The sequence below is a fragment of the Diabrotica virgifera genome, chromosome 9 (genome assembly GCF_917563875.1).
Source record: "Diabrotica virgifera virgifera chromosome 9, PGI_DIABVI_V3a".
Taxonomy (NCBI): Eukaryota; Metazoa; Arthropoda; class Insecta; order Coleoptera; family Chrysomelidae; genus Diabrotica; species Diabrotica virgifera.
Genome location: NC_065451.1, coordinates 216,034,142 through 216,051,679, shown reverse-complemented (window position 1 = coordinate 216,051,679; position 17,538 = coordinate 216,034,142). Strand labels below are relative to the sequence as shown.

The following is a 17,538-nucleotide window of genomic DNA, read 5'->3' as shown; positions in this document are numbered from 1 at the left end:
AATGATTAAACACGTATTTTTCAGTTTTTCGATCCGATGTTTAGTTCGCGAAATATTCGACCGTTCCACTACTTTTGGGACACCCTGTATAACGACATACATGGAAAATAGCAACATATATGGCGTAGAAACGCGGATCATAACAGAAAAGACAATAAACCTTTATCAACACTTTTGAAAGAAAGATATTGAGAAGGATATTGGGACCCATCTGCGACAATGGTATGTGAGCCAGGGGCAGAAATATTTGGAGGCGGATGCTGGGAGAGGTCAGGGCCCCACTTGGGCTGTAGCGCCATAAGAGAAAGAGGAATGTAAATAAAATACTCAATTCTAAAACATTTGTATATTTTTAGTGTAATAAAAATCACAATATATGTAATATATACTCAGTCAAATTGTTCAATCCATCTCCAACATAGCTATTGTGGTGGCACCGAGTGAATACAATCCTTTTGGTAATCAGTGCAACCACAATGAGTCTTTTCTCTCTTCAAATCGCACAAATCGTACCTGTCTCTAGCACATCTGTCATCCGTATCTTCTGCAAACGTCACTGTCTTACCTTTACATTGTTGTTCTGGAATATCAGGTTTAGTTACCATGATATACTTCGGTTTAGAGTTCTCTTCTTCGTCGCAAGCTTTATCGAAGGCTCTGGGTGGTGGATCAACGCATTCTATAGGTTTCGGGTCATCGCAAATGTCTTGTTGCGCTTTTAATATGTTTGAGTAGTATTTCGCCCTGATTTCTTCTGGTGTGTCGATATGTTTTGGTGTATAAGAAGTATATTCTCCTAAAAATATATATTTTGATTTACAACGGGTGATTCATTTAGATATTTTTTTAAAAATGAAAGAACAATGAAAAAATTTTTTTTTAAATATTCATTCTCCATTCACAGTAACATTCTGACCGGCCTCTGTTTTAAAGGACCGACGATTCCACCGGCCTATATAAACCTCACCTAACAGTTTTTTTGGATGTAATGGCAACTCTTGAACCTCTTAGTGCTGTTTCACATTATAAGAATTTAATCGTGCGAGGGTTAGTAACTTGTTTACTTTTGGTACTAAATTTTTTTTTAAACAAAAATAAACACTTAAAAAAGTTAAAATGAGTTTTCCTCACACAAATGCTTTTTTTATGGCACGTTAAAATATTCGATTTGGAATTTGACGAATATGAACCTATTTTTCATTAGCTATAACTCTGCTTCTACTAGGTATAGTGACCTAACGATAACGAATACACCATGTTTTTCACTTTTTTACGTGCTATATTTTTGATAAGAAAATTTTTCGAGCAAATACTTTTTGAGTTATTTACGAAAAACCGTCTGAAAACGTGGTTATTTTGTAGAAAAATTAACATATTCACTCGCAAATAACTCGAAAAGTATTAATTCGGTGAAAAAACATTATAGAACAAAAGTTGTTTAGAATTAGTCATTTTATCCATTTTCGGACTTATTTCGAACATATATTTTTCACCCCCAAAAGGGGGTGAAACTCACCCCTAGGGCAAAAGCTACATCGGCACAATGTCACTTTTTTTCCTTGATTTGTTAGCTATGTGTATGCCAAATTTCATGTTAATCCAAGCGGTTCTTTAAAATTTAGAGGTTTTGCAATATTTTATACCTTTAAAGAACGTACTAGTACAGGGTATTTCCATGATAAAATTTCAAACAATACTGATCAAAAACGAAACGTCAGGTGACAAAATCCATGCACTATCTCCCATCAAATCCCCACCAAAAATAGTAATGCTCTTATGAGAGTCAACAGACAAAAGAAGAAGAATAAAAATGAATATTACATACCAGCTTGTTCAACATCTCTGCAAGTGCCTTTATGGACATCACCAATAACCACAGGGTAACGGCAGTCTTTCTTCAGTGGTTTGATGCCGTAAGGCAACACTGAAGATTTGTGAACTATGGATTCTTCGTACTGACGACGAATTTCGTCCCTGGTTTCTTTTTCCTTAGCTACATCAGTACCAGCGCCGACGCCTAACCTTTGGTAGCATTCCTCCAAATTTGATATATCTGGATGTTGAGTATCTATGAGTCAAAAAGTGTAAGTATTTTTTGTATTGTTAATATTATGAAGTCAATTATGTATTTAAAGTGCCTCTAGAGAATCTAGAAGAGAAATTAGACAGCGGTAGAAGATAAAGAAAGCAGATGGAAACAAACTAAAAGAGAAATAGAAGAACCAGCTGAGGTAGTACTACCATGCAAGGTACTACCAATAACCAAAGTACTACCAAAGTACTTTACCAAGACTTACAACACAGAGGTACAACACACAGATAAAAAAATAATTACTTACTTGTATCGATATCCCATTGACGCTTGGATTCGTTGTCCTCTTTTATTTGATCATCCACGTCTTCCTTTAGATATCCTTTATTGAACATATAGTTCCTTAGATTCTCTATGACTTCGCAAGGGAACTTGCTTTCATTTGCTTGCATATACTTGTAAACGTAGAGGTCTGCTCCCACAACCTTAAATCGTTGGTTAAAAACTGAGATTATTGCTCCGATGTAGAAATCAAGGGGAGAGTAGTAGTCTAGATTGAGCGGATCGGAACCTAAAATAAAGTAAATGATGGTACTGTACTCTTTTTTAACACTATTTTACACCTATTTTAACACTTACACTAAAAACTCAATTAATTTATGATATATTTATTACTTGACAATACAAATTTATATTTTAGACTAACCATCTACCATTTAATTTAACATTTATACAGGGTGTCCCAAAAAGAATGGTCATAAATTATACCACACATTCTGGGGTCAAAAATAGTTCGATTGAACCTAACTTACCTTAGTACAAATGTGCTCACAAAAAAAGTTATAGCCCTTTGAAGTTACAAAATGAAAATCGATTTTTTCAATATATCGAAAACTATTAGAGATTTTTTATTGAAAATGGACATGTATAATTCTTATGTCAGGAACATCTTAAAACAAAATTATAGTGAAATTTGTCCACCCCATAAAGAATTTATGGGGATTTTGTTCTCTTAAACCCCCCCAAACTTTTGTGTACGTTCCAATTAATTCATTATTGTGGTACCATTAGTTAAACACCACGTTTTTAAAACTTTTTTGCCTCTTAGTATTTTTTCGATAAGCCAGTTTTTTTTGAGATGCGGCTTCTTTTTCAATATATTTACGTAAACATTTTATGGGGGTTTTGTTCCTTTAAACCCCCCTAATGTTTGTGTACGTTCCAATTAAACTATTATTGTGGTACCATTAGTTAAACACAGTGTTTTTAAAATTTTTGTCTCTTAGTCTTTTGTTCATAAGTCACCTTTTATCGGGATGTAGCTTCTTTTTCAAAATATACCTAAAAATGTAAATTATAAATAAATTTTCAGATTATTAACAGGTCTCTATAACCGTACTTAACCATATACAAATATGTGGTGGATTCGACAAATATTCAAAATATCTCGATAAACACTGGCTTATCGAAAAAATACTAAGAGGCAAAAAAGTTTTAAAAATAATATGTTTAACTAATAGTGCCACAATAATAATTTAATTGGAACGTACACAAAAGTTTGGGGGGTTTAAGGGAACAAAACCCTCATAAAATTTGTATGGGGTGCACAAATTTTACTTAATTTTTTTTTTAAGATATTGCTGTCGTAAAAATGCCACATGTCAATTTTCAATAAAAAATCTCTGAGAGTTTTCGATATATGAAAAAAAATCGATTTTCATTTTGTAACTTCAAAGGGCTGTAACTTTTTTTGTGTGCACTATTGTATATAGGTAAGTGAGGTTCAATCAACCTATTTTTGACCCCAGAATCTGTGGTATAATTTATGACCAATCTTTTCGGGACACCCTGTATACAGAGTGTCCCAAAAGTAGTGGAACGGTCGAATATTTCGCGAAATAAACATCGTATCGAAAAACTGAAAAATATGTTTTCAATAATTTTCAAAAATCTATTGAATGACAGCAAACACGACCCACCACTCCACCCCCTGGAGGTGGGGGGTAACTTTAAAAATCTTAAATGAAAACCCCCAGTTTTTATTGCAGATTTGCATTCCTCACGTAAAAGTAAGCAACTTTTATTCGAGATATTTTTTCGAATTGTGAACAGATGGCGCTATAATCGGAAAAAACGATTTGTCGTGATACCATTGGTAAATTTTAGAAACGGTCTAATATCTCGAGAAATACACTTCGAAATGAAAAACCAAAAAATACGTGTCTAATATTTTTCAAAAAACTACCGAATAACACCAACCACTATCCTCCACGTCATCCCCTGGAGGTGGGGTGGGGGGTAACTTTAAAATATTAAATGGGTACTCCCATTTTTTATTGCAGATTTGAATTCCCCATAAAAAAATAAGTAACATTTGTTCGAAACATTTTTTGGAATTATTGATAGATGGCGCTATCAACAATTCTAAAAAATGTTTCGAATAAATGTTACTTATTCTTTCATGTGGAATCCAAAACTGCAATAAAAAATGTCGGTTCCTATTTAAGATTTTAGAGTTACCCCCCACCCCACCTCCATAGCGGAAAGTGGGGAGACGTGTTTGGTGTCAATCGATAAGTTTTTGAAAAATATTAAACACGTGTTTTTTGGTTTTTCATTTCGAAGTGTATTTCTCAAGATATTAGACCATTTCTATAATTTACCTATGTAATCACGATAAACCGTTCTTTCCGATTATAACTCCATCTATCCACAATTCGAAAAAATATCTTGAACAAAAGTTGCTTACTTTTATGTGAGCAATCCAAATCTGCAATAAATGCTGGGGATTTCCTCCAACCTCACCTCCAGGGAGTGGAAGAGGGGGTAGTGTTTGCTGTCATTCGATAAATTTTTTAAAAATTATTGAAAATGTATTTTTCAGTTTTTCGATACGATGTCTATTTCGTGAAATATTCTACCGTACCGCTACTTTTGAGACGCCCTATATAAATGCTTCTGCCTGGCTTTGATAAAAACAATTTTTTAATCATAGTTGTGGACACGAACCACAAATCACAAATTCAAAGTTACTTATTTCATTTGAAATACTCCTATATTACCTGGTTTTTTCAACAACGTCGCTGAGAGATATTTTCCACCCAGAATGCCAGAATTTCTAATCGGTGGTTCTAAAATTTTACAAGTACCATCCGCCAAAGAATAGGACATTACAAACTTACGAATCGAATCCTCAGGGTGTACCGTGTCCATTACCAATTCATACCTACAACATATTTTTTGTAATTTTTTCTATGGATGTAAGCTCACTGATTTATTTTTGGATGAATTGATGATGTGTATGGATGCATATACGAAACGTCTTCAATATAGGATGAAGTAGCAAGATCCTTTTGTTTTATTTTCCAACATTGTAACTGTTAACCCTCCCACAAAATAATTTACTTAGTTAATTTGTATTTTGGAAACGATTTCTGAAGTGGAAATCGAAACGTCACGGAAAATGGAAATAAACGTATTTTTAACTGAAATTATGGATAATTCTCATTAAAGATAGTACATAAGAATTGATATCGTACCTCAAATATTTGTTAGCATTTACCAGTTGCCTCATGACATCCTTCTTCGGCGCTTTGGGCAGAAAAGAAAGAGTATTTTGTAAAGAATCTTCCAAAGATCCCAGCCCGTCGTGCGGAGGGATCTGCCTTACCGGCTTCTTATCGTTTGGTTCGCTTATATCTAAGGCAGGTTTTTGTTCGATCCCTAACGCCTTTTTGAAGTAGTTCCTGGTGAAATTGTCACAATCGTACAATAACATATCACGACCAAGGACGAAGATGGTTTCGCCGACTTGGAAGTCTTTGGGTTGGTAGTACTCGGTTATTTCTGCGTCTGAGAGTTCCAGATAGATGGCTGGATAGGTAGATGGCGTGTCTGTATATCTCTGAAAAAAAGAAAATTTAGAAATTTTTACAATAGACGAAATATCTACAAAGGTTTCTTCGTTGGAATGAAGATGGAAAGGGGGTTGATATTGGTATAATCCAAGATAGAAACTTATGGGAGATATGGTATTAGATAAGCCGGCCCTGCATATGAATAAAAGGAAGGAGATTGATAATATTTATCAAAAAGAGTAACAATAGAGGTGTTTAAAGCTGTTATTTTATCATTGATGCTTTAAGTATCATAGATGTTAGGAACGGAGTAGAGTTTGGGTCCTATTGTACCAAAGTATTTTAAAATTGTAACAGTCCTAAAAATTGGAGCAGACTTTTCAGGGCAGAGTTTATTTTACAATAAATAAGTTGTAATAATGTTGTAACCAAACATGCGAAATAAAAAGAAGATTAACTCTTGCTTGGGCAGCCTACGGAGCTCTGAGAGACATATTTAGGAGCAGTATACCGATCGGTTTAAAAAGACAAGTGTTTGACCAATGTGTGCTACCGGTAATGACATATGGAGCAGAGACACTGACTCTAACCAAGGCAACAGCGTCGAAAATGCGGGTTGCTCAAAGGCGCATGGAAAGATCCATGCTGGGCGTAACTCTACGGGATAAAATAAGAAATGAAGATCTCAGACAAACAACCGGTATCGCAGATGTTGTAGAACGTATCACCAGGCTCAAATGGAACTGGGCAGGACACGTCGCCAGGCTGAAAGATTCAAGATGGGCACGAAAGCTGATGGAGTGGAGACCAAGAGAAGATAAACGAAATAGAGGAAGGCCGCCTACACGATGGGCAGATGATATCAGGCGGATTAATAAAAACTGGCAAAAATCAGCACAAAACCGTGAAGTGTGGAAACAATTGAGGGAGACCTATGTCCAGCAGTGGACGTGAATTGGTTGGATGATGATGAATAATGTTACTATGTGATCTTAGAAATACTTATTATTGTTAGAAAGAAAGCGAAATATAGAAAAGAATATCACAAGAAAATGCTTTAAAAAGTGTACAATGGAGCTGAGGCCATTAATAGGATAAAAATATTGGTAAAACATATGTCCATGGTGTATAGATTAAGTATGATGATTTAGTTAGCTAATTTGATACCTTTGGCAACTTCATTTTTCTTAATAATAGTGGATATGGATCTCGGCCATCATTTTTTTCGTGTATTTCTTTGACAACCACGGTATCGTCCGATAAGAAGTACATAATATCATATTTCATCAAATCGCCATATTCATTTTCCCTATCGTCCCAAACTGCTTTAAATCTAAAACAAAAACAACAATAGATACTTCATAATGTACATATAAGTAGGTCAGTAGTGACTGTAAATACAATATAAATAAATATAATTGTGTTTCGTCCTGGTCTTCTTCACATTTATCTCTGATTCTACTGTGGATAAAACATAGAAATATTTTCGTGCTACACTTTGAAAATATTTCTACGTATCATCCACAGTAGAATCAGAGATAAGTGTGAAGAAGACCGGGATGAAACACAATTTGGCTTCAGAAATAGACTGGGAACCCGGGCGCACTCTTTGCACTAAATTATTGCAGAAATGCCGAGATCAAAGGAAAGACGTATTTACTGTATTTTTTTATTATGAAAAGGTCTTTGATCGAGTACAGCATCACAAATTAATTAAATTATTAAAGGATAACGGAGTTGATGATCAAAACGTACGAATCATAGAAAAATTATACTGACGTCAAACAGCGACAGCTTTCATCAATGGAAAATCAGCAGAAATATGTAAAATATAAAGAGGTGTCAGACAGGGTTGTATTCTGTCCTCACTGTTGTTCAATTTAGATTCAGACAGAATATTTAAAGAAGCGCTGCATAATTTGGAATATGCGTGAAAGTTAATGGAATTGTGATAAAAACAATCAGATAAGCAGATGATACAGTTATAAGTGATGACATGAATGGATTACAATGGCTTGTAAATACCATTCACACATTGGGAAGAGAGTTTGGCCTAAACAAGAACTGTTACATTACAGGAATTGGTAGAAAACAGGCATATCGGGGAGTAGACGTGGGCAAGAATAAAGAAAGCAAAACAATTATTAAGAATAGCTCGAGACAGAGATAGTTTCGCCATGTTAGTCGTCAAGGTCAAGGAGACTTGATGGGGCACGTTAAGGAGAAGAATACAACACAATATTCTTTACAGGATGACTTGGATCCATAAGACACTATCGCCACTTTCACCATTCCATGCACACGTAAGTTGTCAGGATAAGCTTTGCTCTCCTCTGTTTTCCTCCTGAAACAGTGAACAGTCTACAAAAATATATCGGAAAGTTATGGTGGAATGTTATGGTCGAGGCAAAACAGATTATTTGAGTTTTTTCCTTCAGTAGATATTCGTCACACCCTGTCGAACTATTAAGACGTTGAAAGAAAAGTAAAAGATCAAGTAAAAAAGCAAATAGATTAGGCAGGATGCCTTAATAACACTATATATTACCTGACAGTTAAAATCGAGAATCCATAAGGCCAGTATAAGATCAACAATGACGTATACCTCAGACTCAAGACCTGACACAGCCAAACACAGAGAATTTCGGAAACTGCACAAATGGGAATACTCAAAAGAATTATAGAAAACACGTTAGAGAGAAGACTGAATATGGGCTGTTTATTGTTACCCATACAAATTAAATGAACTGTTTCAACCAATTGCTCTACATACATTATAATTTTAGATATAATTTTGCTGCTAAAGGTAGCAAATAGTTTTCCACCTTTGTAATATATATTTTCTTACTTTAAAACCTTCCCATCATACTCTAAAAATCTTCTCATTTTATCATCAACAGATTTACTTTTAGTGAAATTGCTGTGTACTGTCAATTCTCTGTTAAAAGTGTAGGGATCCACAGGCATTTCTTCTGCGTCTTGCATAATGAGACCTTGGCTTGCCATATATTCCTGTTACGAAAAAAAAGAGAATATGAAATTAAAACTAAAAGCAAAAAATTGGTTAAATAAATGTATTTATTTAAATCAAAAACAGTGTTAGACAGGGTTAGGTGTTGTGTTATTCAATCTATAAAGCGCGGCTATTTTTAAGGACGCAATATCAACAAAAGATTCACAGACGACACCGCTATTTTTGCAGACAGTCTAGAAGTACCTACTACAATGATTAGTAAATGGATTACATCAAGACAGTAAAAAATATGGACTACAAATGAACGTTAAGAAAGCCAAGTTCATGACTATTTCTAAGCAACATAGAGTAGGAAAACTAGATATGGAGGAAAAACAAGTAGAAATAATGAATAACTACAAATATCTGGGAACCTGGGTAAAAAAAATGACCAAAGTAGAGAAATCAGGACAAGCATTTAAATTGCAAGGCAAAATGTTTGTTAATCGGGACCTTTCTCTGGAGTTGAGGATAAGAGGCGTAATATGCTATGTGTTCTCGACTTTGTTATATGGAATGGAAAGCTGGGTACTAAATGTGGATAACATAAAGAAGTTGAAAGCATTTGAGATGTGGTGCTATAGAAGGATTTTGGAAATACCATGAATCCAATGAGTTACAAATGCATAGTGTTAAGAAGGCTACAAAAGGATTGCGAAGTCATTAAGAACATCAAAACAAGAAAGCTAGAATATTTATACCACATCACCAGAGGTGTGAAATATTAAGGCTCATAATGCAAGGTAAAATTAAGGATAAAAGATCCAAGGAAGACGGAGAATTTTCTGGCTGAGAAACCTAAGAGAGTGGTATAGGTGCAGCACAGCAGATATTTTCAGAGCAGCTGCCAATAAGGTACGGATAGCTGTGATTGCAGCCAGCCTCCGATAGGACAAGGAATTACAAGAAGAAGAACAAGAAGATGTTTTCATCGTTATATTAGATCTTCAAAAGAGTTATGTTTCACTTACCCTTGTGAATTTGTCACAATCTACGGTGTGGTAAACTATTCCATTGAAAACTAAATCTTTGCCGACATTTAAATCTTTCCAATGCCAAAAAACACCTTTTTCGTTTTTTGGAATTTTTCCTCTTCTTATTAATCTGCCTTGATCAATTCCGCTATTCTTAAACAAAAATGCACTTTTATTAATGTACAAATTAGACATGTGCGGGATTTTCAAATTTGCAAGCAAGATTGAAGAGAAAAAAATGTAACTAAACATATAATAAACAGGGTTAAAGTGGAGATTTGCGGGACATAATGCGAGATAGGAAGATAAAAGATGGAATGCTGAAATACAAAACTGGAGACGGTGGACTCGTGGACAGGAAGAAGAAGAAGAGGAAGACCAGAGATGCGATGGAAAGACGACATTGCCATAGCTGCAGGCACTTACTGAAAAAGCGCAGCCAAGGACAGACAGATATGGAAAGATTTGGGGAAGGCCTATGTCCAAAGTTGGATAGAAATGGGCTAAAGAAGAAGCAATATTAAGGGGTATCCGAAAAGTATATTTACTGTTATGATTTTATTTCATGTAATTTATAACGGATTTTAACTCTTAATTTATTTAGTTTTTATTTTAATTTATTTACATTCACTATTTACACTAAAACATAATTTATTAATGATGCGCAGATGCCAAAATAATGATATATAGATGTCTAAATGATTTTAAAATCTCCTACTTATATTTATTTCCCGTTTGCTACTTGATTTTACTAGAATAACGTGACCATTTCGCCTAAACAGCAGAAAATAAAGGAGAATAAGACTTGCATGGGTGACATTTGGAAAAAATGAGCTATATCCTGAAAAAACAGAAATATGCCTAATGCCTCCGCACAAAAGTATATGATCAATGTGTCCTACCAGTACATACATATGGACAAACATGGACTTCATAAAATAAAATATGGCCAAGATTCAAAGGGCAATGGAAAGGCTATTGGTATCAAGCTAAATGATAAAAAGAAAAATACATGGATCAGAAATAAAACCAAAGTGAAAGACGTAAACAAACATAAAGCTCCTCTCAAATGGAAATTTGCAGGACACAACAGCAGACAAAGAGACGGAAGATGGAATGAATCGATAACTCACTGGAGACCTTGGGACTACAACAGAGGAAGGGGCAGACCACAGACGAGATGCTGGAATGACCTAAAAAGATACGCAGAGACCAGATCGACAGCATTAGCACTGAACCGAGAAGAGTGGAAAAATAAGGGGGAGGCCTACGTTCAACTTTGGACAAATGAAGGGCAATAGATAGATATATAGATGGGGGAGAGTAGCATCACATTACACCACAGAAGATAACAGGAATACAAAAAATGCTTACCTTTGTTCTTGGCTCAATAACTGTAATAGTATCATCCTCCAAAAAGTATATAATATTAACCTTTCTAATCCTGTAAAACTCATTCGGAGATTCCACTACACCCTGCTTGAAGAAAGCCTTAAAAGTGAGGCACTTCTGAGAATAAAGGACGTAGTGTGGAATAAACTGAGGCAACTGCTCGGTCTTTGTCCTGCCGTACATTAAAGAAGGATCGAACATGGCGACATCCTGTTTGGTGAAACATTTAACTGAATTCGATTGCAGCTCTCTCCCGCCAGGACCACAAAATTTGTTTTTGGGTAACTTGTAGCCGTTTATTACATCAAATGTCTGACATATGTGGAATTTTGTATGCTAAAACAACAATATTACATTACATAACAATTATAAAATAGAGTGTTACGTTCTGCCTGTTCTCTTGTATGGAATGGAAGCATGGACTTCTTCTTCTTCAGGCAGGTGCCATCTCCGCTACGGGGGTTGGCAATCATCATAGCTATTGTAAAGAATATTTGCCACACCGGCCCTAACTAATGGCTGGGGAAGGTGCGATGTCTTGACAAACAGCAAGGAGGCCCGAATAGGAGTAAAATCAAGTGTTTGGGTGGCCAGTTGATGATGGTATTTCGTAATATACAGATATGTGTACCTAAATATTAAAATAAATGTATTTAACTCTGCATTTTCCTTTAAAATATTTAACACTATTTTAATTTTTGAGGCAGTAGCTCTAAATAGTTGTTTTGAGCTGCATCCAAACCATTCTCGCAGGTTCTTCAGCCATGAAATTCGTCTTCTTCCGATGCTTCTTCTGCCATCTATCTTTCCTTGCATTATGAGTCGCAGGATGCCATACTTCTCGCCCCTCATCACATGTCCGAGATACTGTAGTTTTCTTTCTTTAATTGTAAGTTCAACTTCCTTCTCTTTACCTATTCTTCTCAGTACTTCGTAACTCTATCTACCCAGGAAACCCTTATAATTCTTCTACAGGTCCACATTTCAAAGGCGTTAAGTCGTCTCATTGTCTCTACATTTAACATCCATGATTCCACTCCATAGTGTAGTAAGTACACTGTACACGTAACATTTTGTTAGGCGTACTTTAAGAGCTAATGTTAAATCTTTGCTACATAGGACCTTTTTCATTTTCATAAAATTAGAACGTGCTTTTTCGATTCTGACTTTGATTTCTGCAGTGTAGTCATTATTTTCTGTTATAAGTGTTCCTAGGTAAGTGTACTTTTTCACTCTTTCGATCTGCTGGCCCTCTACTATTAAGATTTTGTTAGTATTATGGTTGTTTTTACTAATTTTCATAAACTTCGTCTTTTTGATATTGAGAGAAAGAGAGAGAGTCCGTACTCCCTACTACACCTTACTATTTTACTCATGAGTCTTTGCAGGTCTTGTAAACTATCGGATATTATTACTGTATCATCTGCATATCTGATGTTGTTAACTAAGACTCCATTTACTCTTATGCCGACTGTTTCATCATCCAGAGTTTCTCGCATTACCTCTTCAGAACAAGCGTTAAATATAGAGGTGATAGTATGCAGCCTTGCCGGACTCCTCTCTTTATTTTCATTTCTTCAGATGTTTCTTTTTCAATTCTTACTATTGCTCGCTAATTGTAATAGAGGTGTGTTATTAGTCTTAAATCTCTTTCATCTAGGATTTTAGTTTTCAGAATTTCCATGAGTCGATGATGTTTTACTTTATCAAACGCTTTATTGCAGTCTATAAAACAGACGTAAAGAGGACGGTTAACATCCAAACATCTCTGTGTCAGCACGTTGAAGGAGAATAATGCCTCTCTGGTACCCATACCATTGCGGAACCCATACTGAGTGTCACTAATATCCAGCTCCAGTTTAGAGTGTATTCTGGCGTGGATAATTTTCAGCAGAATTTTCAAGGTATGTGACATTAAGCTTATGGTTCGGTAGTCACTGCATTCTTTGGCAAACACACAAATGCTGATGTCAACATTTCTTTAGGGATGATTCCCGTAGTATAAATAGCGTTAAACAGTTCTACTATTATGTCCAGGTTTTTCTCGTTGACCAACTTTATCAGATCGCTAGGTAATTCATCTGGACCAGCAGATTTATTGGCTTTCGTAGAGTCTATTGCCTGACTAACCTCTGATTTGGTTATCTTTGGGCCCACATCTCCGGTTTGGCTATCTACGGATGTATTACTAGCTTCTCTCTGGTCATGAAATAGTTCCTCGATGTACTCTTTCCACTGGAAGCATGGACGTTAAAGAACAACTCCATTAACAATTTTGAAGTTTGAAATGTGGTGTCTGCTCTGAATGCTTAGAATATAATGGACGGACAAAGTCAGAAATGAGGAAGTATTAAGTAGAGCGAGCAGGATAGGGAACTCTTTAATTAGGTATGTAAAAAAGTAATAAGACTGCATACTTAGGACACATATTACGAAGAGAACGATACACTTGTCAGAAACTGGTACTCGAATGCAAGATAGAGGGTAAGAGAGGTCTAGGGCGTAAAAAGATGTCATGGCTGCGTAATATTCGCCAATGGACAGGAATCCATTGTTATGAAACACTTCGCAATGCTGCTAAAAGCAGAATAATTTAATCCTGACTATCTAACATCTCACCTGACAAGACAACGTACGGTGGACATCTACGCAGAAATGCACGGCACCTTAAGAAGAAGAAGATGAAATAGAAGAAGAACTTATTGATTGATTCGAAAATTACATAAGCAACAAGTTAAACAAAGCACCAGGTCAGGTCCAGATACAATAACGGCAGAAATGTTCAAGGCTACAGAGGGAACTGGAATAAAATTGCTTCTCTTCTTTTGCAATCAAATACAGCATTCCAAACAATGGCTCGTCGACTAGACACTATTTAATTCACGACAATAGACAAAAAAGTAGCTGTAATACATGTTCTTTCATATTAATGAAAGCTGGAACCCTAGTACAGAAATAAAAAGTAGAATTGCCAAAGCAAGAACAAGTTTTATGAAATTTAAGAAAATCCTGTGCAGTCATGATCTAAATCTGGAACTTCGCATAGGAATGGTTCGATGTTATATAGGGTGAGGCAGATAACTGGCCTATTAGACATATCTCGAGAACTAAAGGCAACAGAATTATGAAAATTGGAATAAAGGGGTTTTGAAGGATGATCTATTAAATGAAAATATTTTCATCTCTTTGCAACTTCCGGTTATACCGGAAGTTGCTTATAACTTCGTTTTTTTTTAATGGGACACCCTGTATATTTTTCCATTTTTGGATTCTCTTCGATGTCTTCTTTCTTAAAATATGAGATTTTGTAATATTATACAGGGTATTTTAAAAGATAATTACGTTTTTTTAATAATTTCGTAGCAACATTCACACCCTGTAGAATTGTAGTAGTTTGACATCTAAAATTCTACTTACGTTCAAATGATTTTTGATATAGTCTACTATTGTTAAGAATCATTAGTATAGCTAAATTTTAAATTTTAGTATACAGGGTTGGTCGAAACTCGGAATGAGTATTTTCTGAGGTTTCTTAAATGGAACACCCTGTATTTTTGTATTGTAATGAAATGAAATTTTATAGTATACGCCAATGGTTTGGAAAAACTAGCACTGAACTATTTCGTGCAGCTGTAAATAAGACAATTATTGTTAATATGCTGGGCAACTTGAGAGCCAACGATCGACAAACGGTCTCGGCACCTTAAGAAGAAGAAGAATACATGTGACCATTTTTTTTATAACAATTGTCAGTTGGTACATCTTTCATTCCAGTATTTCGGTATCCTGTACCGCATGTAGGGTCTAGAAGTAGAGAATATCTTCAACAATAGCTCTCCAAGTCTATAGTACGCCTTGAAATGAGCAACCTCGTTGATTTTCCGATCTTCTGAGTTTTTAACAACCATTCTTCTTTCTTAAGATCTTGATTTTGGTTCCTTAGGCGGGTTAGGCGGGTTATATCGACTACAGTACAGCCAAGTCTGCTTCTCTTTACAGGCTCTCTATAGCCCTTATCACATCAATAGTCCAATTTTTTTGTATATTTCTTAGAAAAGTTTATCCACAGAGTCTCTGCGCCAAAGGTTATTTTGTGGAACTGTAGTTGATTATGACTTTCAATGTGAGCCTCATCTACTTCTTGTTCTAGTTTGTTGATGATCAGGTCTCTATAGAGCCTGATCTAGTTGAGTATGAGGATAGTATCTGTGTACTACCACTATCTTGAATTCTTTGTGACATTGCTACATGACCCGGTCTGCTCGGTAGACTCCTTTGGTTATTAGCAATTCTTTATCGTGGATGAGTTATGGGATATTTTCTTTCGAGGACTCTTTGTAGCGTAGGATTTTAACAGTTACCCGCTTTGGTTTTGTATGGATTTACTTTGGTCACATCCCAGCAGCATTTTTTGCCTCTATCGTGATCTTCTTCTGTTGAGCTCTAGATAGGTGCCATTTTATAACTGATTCAGAGTCTGTTTGTTCTTCTGGATCAATATGTGGGGCGGAAATAGAATTCACGACCAGAATCATTTCTCTAACCGTTCCCGTTATTGTTCTCTTATAAGTTCAGAAAAGTCACTAATGTATTTTTTTTTTTTTTTTTTTGTAAGCATTTATTAGCAATCATAATTACATATTATATAAGCTAATTTGATAACAAGTACAATAACATATATCAATGTATTATTGTACACTAAAATGGCGTTATGAGGTACATCACCCAGCGGTTTCACCTCAGTTTCAGCGAAGATCTATGGGCCATAATCTTCGCAATCTTCTGTTGTTTAGTGGCTGCAGTAATGGTAATATTAATTGGTTGGGGTGGTCTTCCAATTTCTCGTGATGTCTGTTGGCTCTTTCTTGCCAACAGACATCACTAGAAATTGGAAGACCACCCCAACCAATTAATATTACCATTACTGCAGCCACTAAACAACAGAAGATTGCGAAGATTATGGCCCATAGATCACTAATGTATGAGCTCTATTCTCTTTTTTATCACGCTGTCGATTTTGTTTCCACGTTTGTTGTAGAGCTAAGGCTATAATCCCTAGAGTCCGTCCGTTCTCTGGGGTATGTGATGTGAGAGAAACATAACAATTGAAGAAAATTAAGAAACACTGTGAAATGTAAATAGAAACATAAAAAAACCTAAATGAAGATTTTTTTATTATCAAATCAAATAAACAATTTATTACTTACTGTGGGATCAGTAAAAGTATATCCAGGAAGTTTTGGAATACCAGCCATTTTATTGTATATTAAAATATCTTTTAAAATATGTACGTCTTCCCAAATTCAAAATATTGATTAAACAAAACGAATGATATATGTCATAGATCAGTTACCATGGACACCGTTGGGTGTAATTTTTCTAGTGGTAGAAGCCAGCGAAGAAAACGGACTATCAGGGTACAATATTTTTAATGAAAATGATGAGTACACAGAAGAGATTAAAGCAAGAATAGGATATAGGGCAGTCAATGAGGGTATGTGGCTCCGAATTCTATCCTACTATATCGATTTACGTGATATTTTCACAGTAAGTAGGGAATAGCCCAATAAACAAAGTCTACCCTATGCCGATGTGTGCTTTTGTCTTGGGGGCGGTTCCCACCCCTTCTAGGAAGTTGCTAGAGAACCTAATATTAAGCAAAAACTGTTCTATAATTTTTTTTCGAAAACTCAATACTTTTTGAGTTATTCCTGGTTGAAAATTGGCCATTTTCATTGAAACATAACACCTTCTCAAACGGTTTTTTGAAAATACCTTAAAAACTATGCATCTAACTAAAAAAACAATATAAAACATTTTTGTAGCTTATAAAATAACAAAGAGATTCTTTCTTTTATGAATCTTCTAGTTATAACACAAAAAGAGATATGGTAAGTGAAAAAAACTCGTTTTCTTGGTGCTTGCTCAAATCAGTGTATTTAACTTGAAATAACAGAGAAACGGTCGATTTTAGGTGTATAATGCTATCAATAACTGTTGTTGTGCTTGAAAAAACTTTAAAATAAGCAATATTAAATGTCGATTACATTCAAACTATGCGAGATAAACTGTAAAAAATTTGATGACTAACGTATTTTAAGAAAAAAATGAGAAGTATATTTAACCCCTCATCCACAAGAATTTAAATGCATCGTTTTCCTTCTACAATACATTTTACTATAGTGTTCTTTTTATGTTCAAAAAGTTGGGCGGGTTTAAAACAAATGGTTTTTGAAAAAAATAAGATCAAATTATTCAGAGCATTTTTAA

General features: G+C 35.2%; 1 protein-coding gene across 2 annotated transcripts; it reads right to left on the bottom strand.

The window, feature by feature from the left end:
- Positions 1–331: 331 nt before the first annotated feature.
- On the bottom strand, positions 332–16,610 carry LOC126891620 (EF-hand domain-containing protein 1-like). Of its 2 annotated transcripts, XM_050660830.1 has the most exons (10): positions 16,476–16,610; positions 11,251–11,604; positions 9,874–10,029; positions 8,738–8,901; positions 7,057–7,222; positions 5,572–5,936; positions 5,095–5,258; positions 2,340–2,603; positions 1,826–2,068; positions 332–796 (listed from the first exon to the last, which is right to left on the bottom strand). In XM_050660830.1, exons 1-10 carry the CDS (start codon positions 16,521–16,523, stop codon positions 423–425), a joined length of 2,298 nt encoding a protein of 765 aa, XP_050516787.1. In that variant the 5' UTR covers positions 16,524–16,610; the 3' UTR covers positions 332–422. The 2 variants fall into 2 exon arrangements, with proteins under 2 accessions (XP_050516787.1, XP_050516788.1); XM_050660831.1 differs by lacking the exon at positions 16,476–16,610 and having other exon boundaries at positions 9,874–10,024; positions 11,251–11,390.
- Positions 16,611–17,538: the final 928 nt, after the last annotated feature.

Bases quoted from the DNA above. Each gene is read 5' to 3' on its own strand.
- LOC126891620 (XM_050660830.1), bottom strand. From the start codon at position 16,523: ATGGCTGGTATTCCAAAACTTCCTGGATATACTTTTACTGATCCCACA. The intron at 11,605-16,475 runs GTAAGTAATAAA...TTGTTGTTTTAG, and splicing joins ATACTTTTACTGATCCCACA to CATACAAAATTCCACATATG. The intron at 5,259-5,571 runs GTACGATATCAA...AATATGTTGTAG, and splicing joins AATGCTAACAAATATTTGAG to GTATGAATTGGTAATGGACA.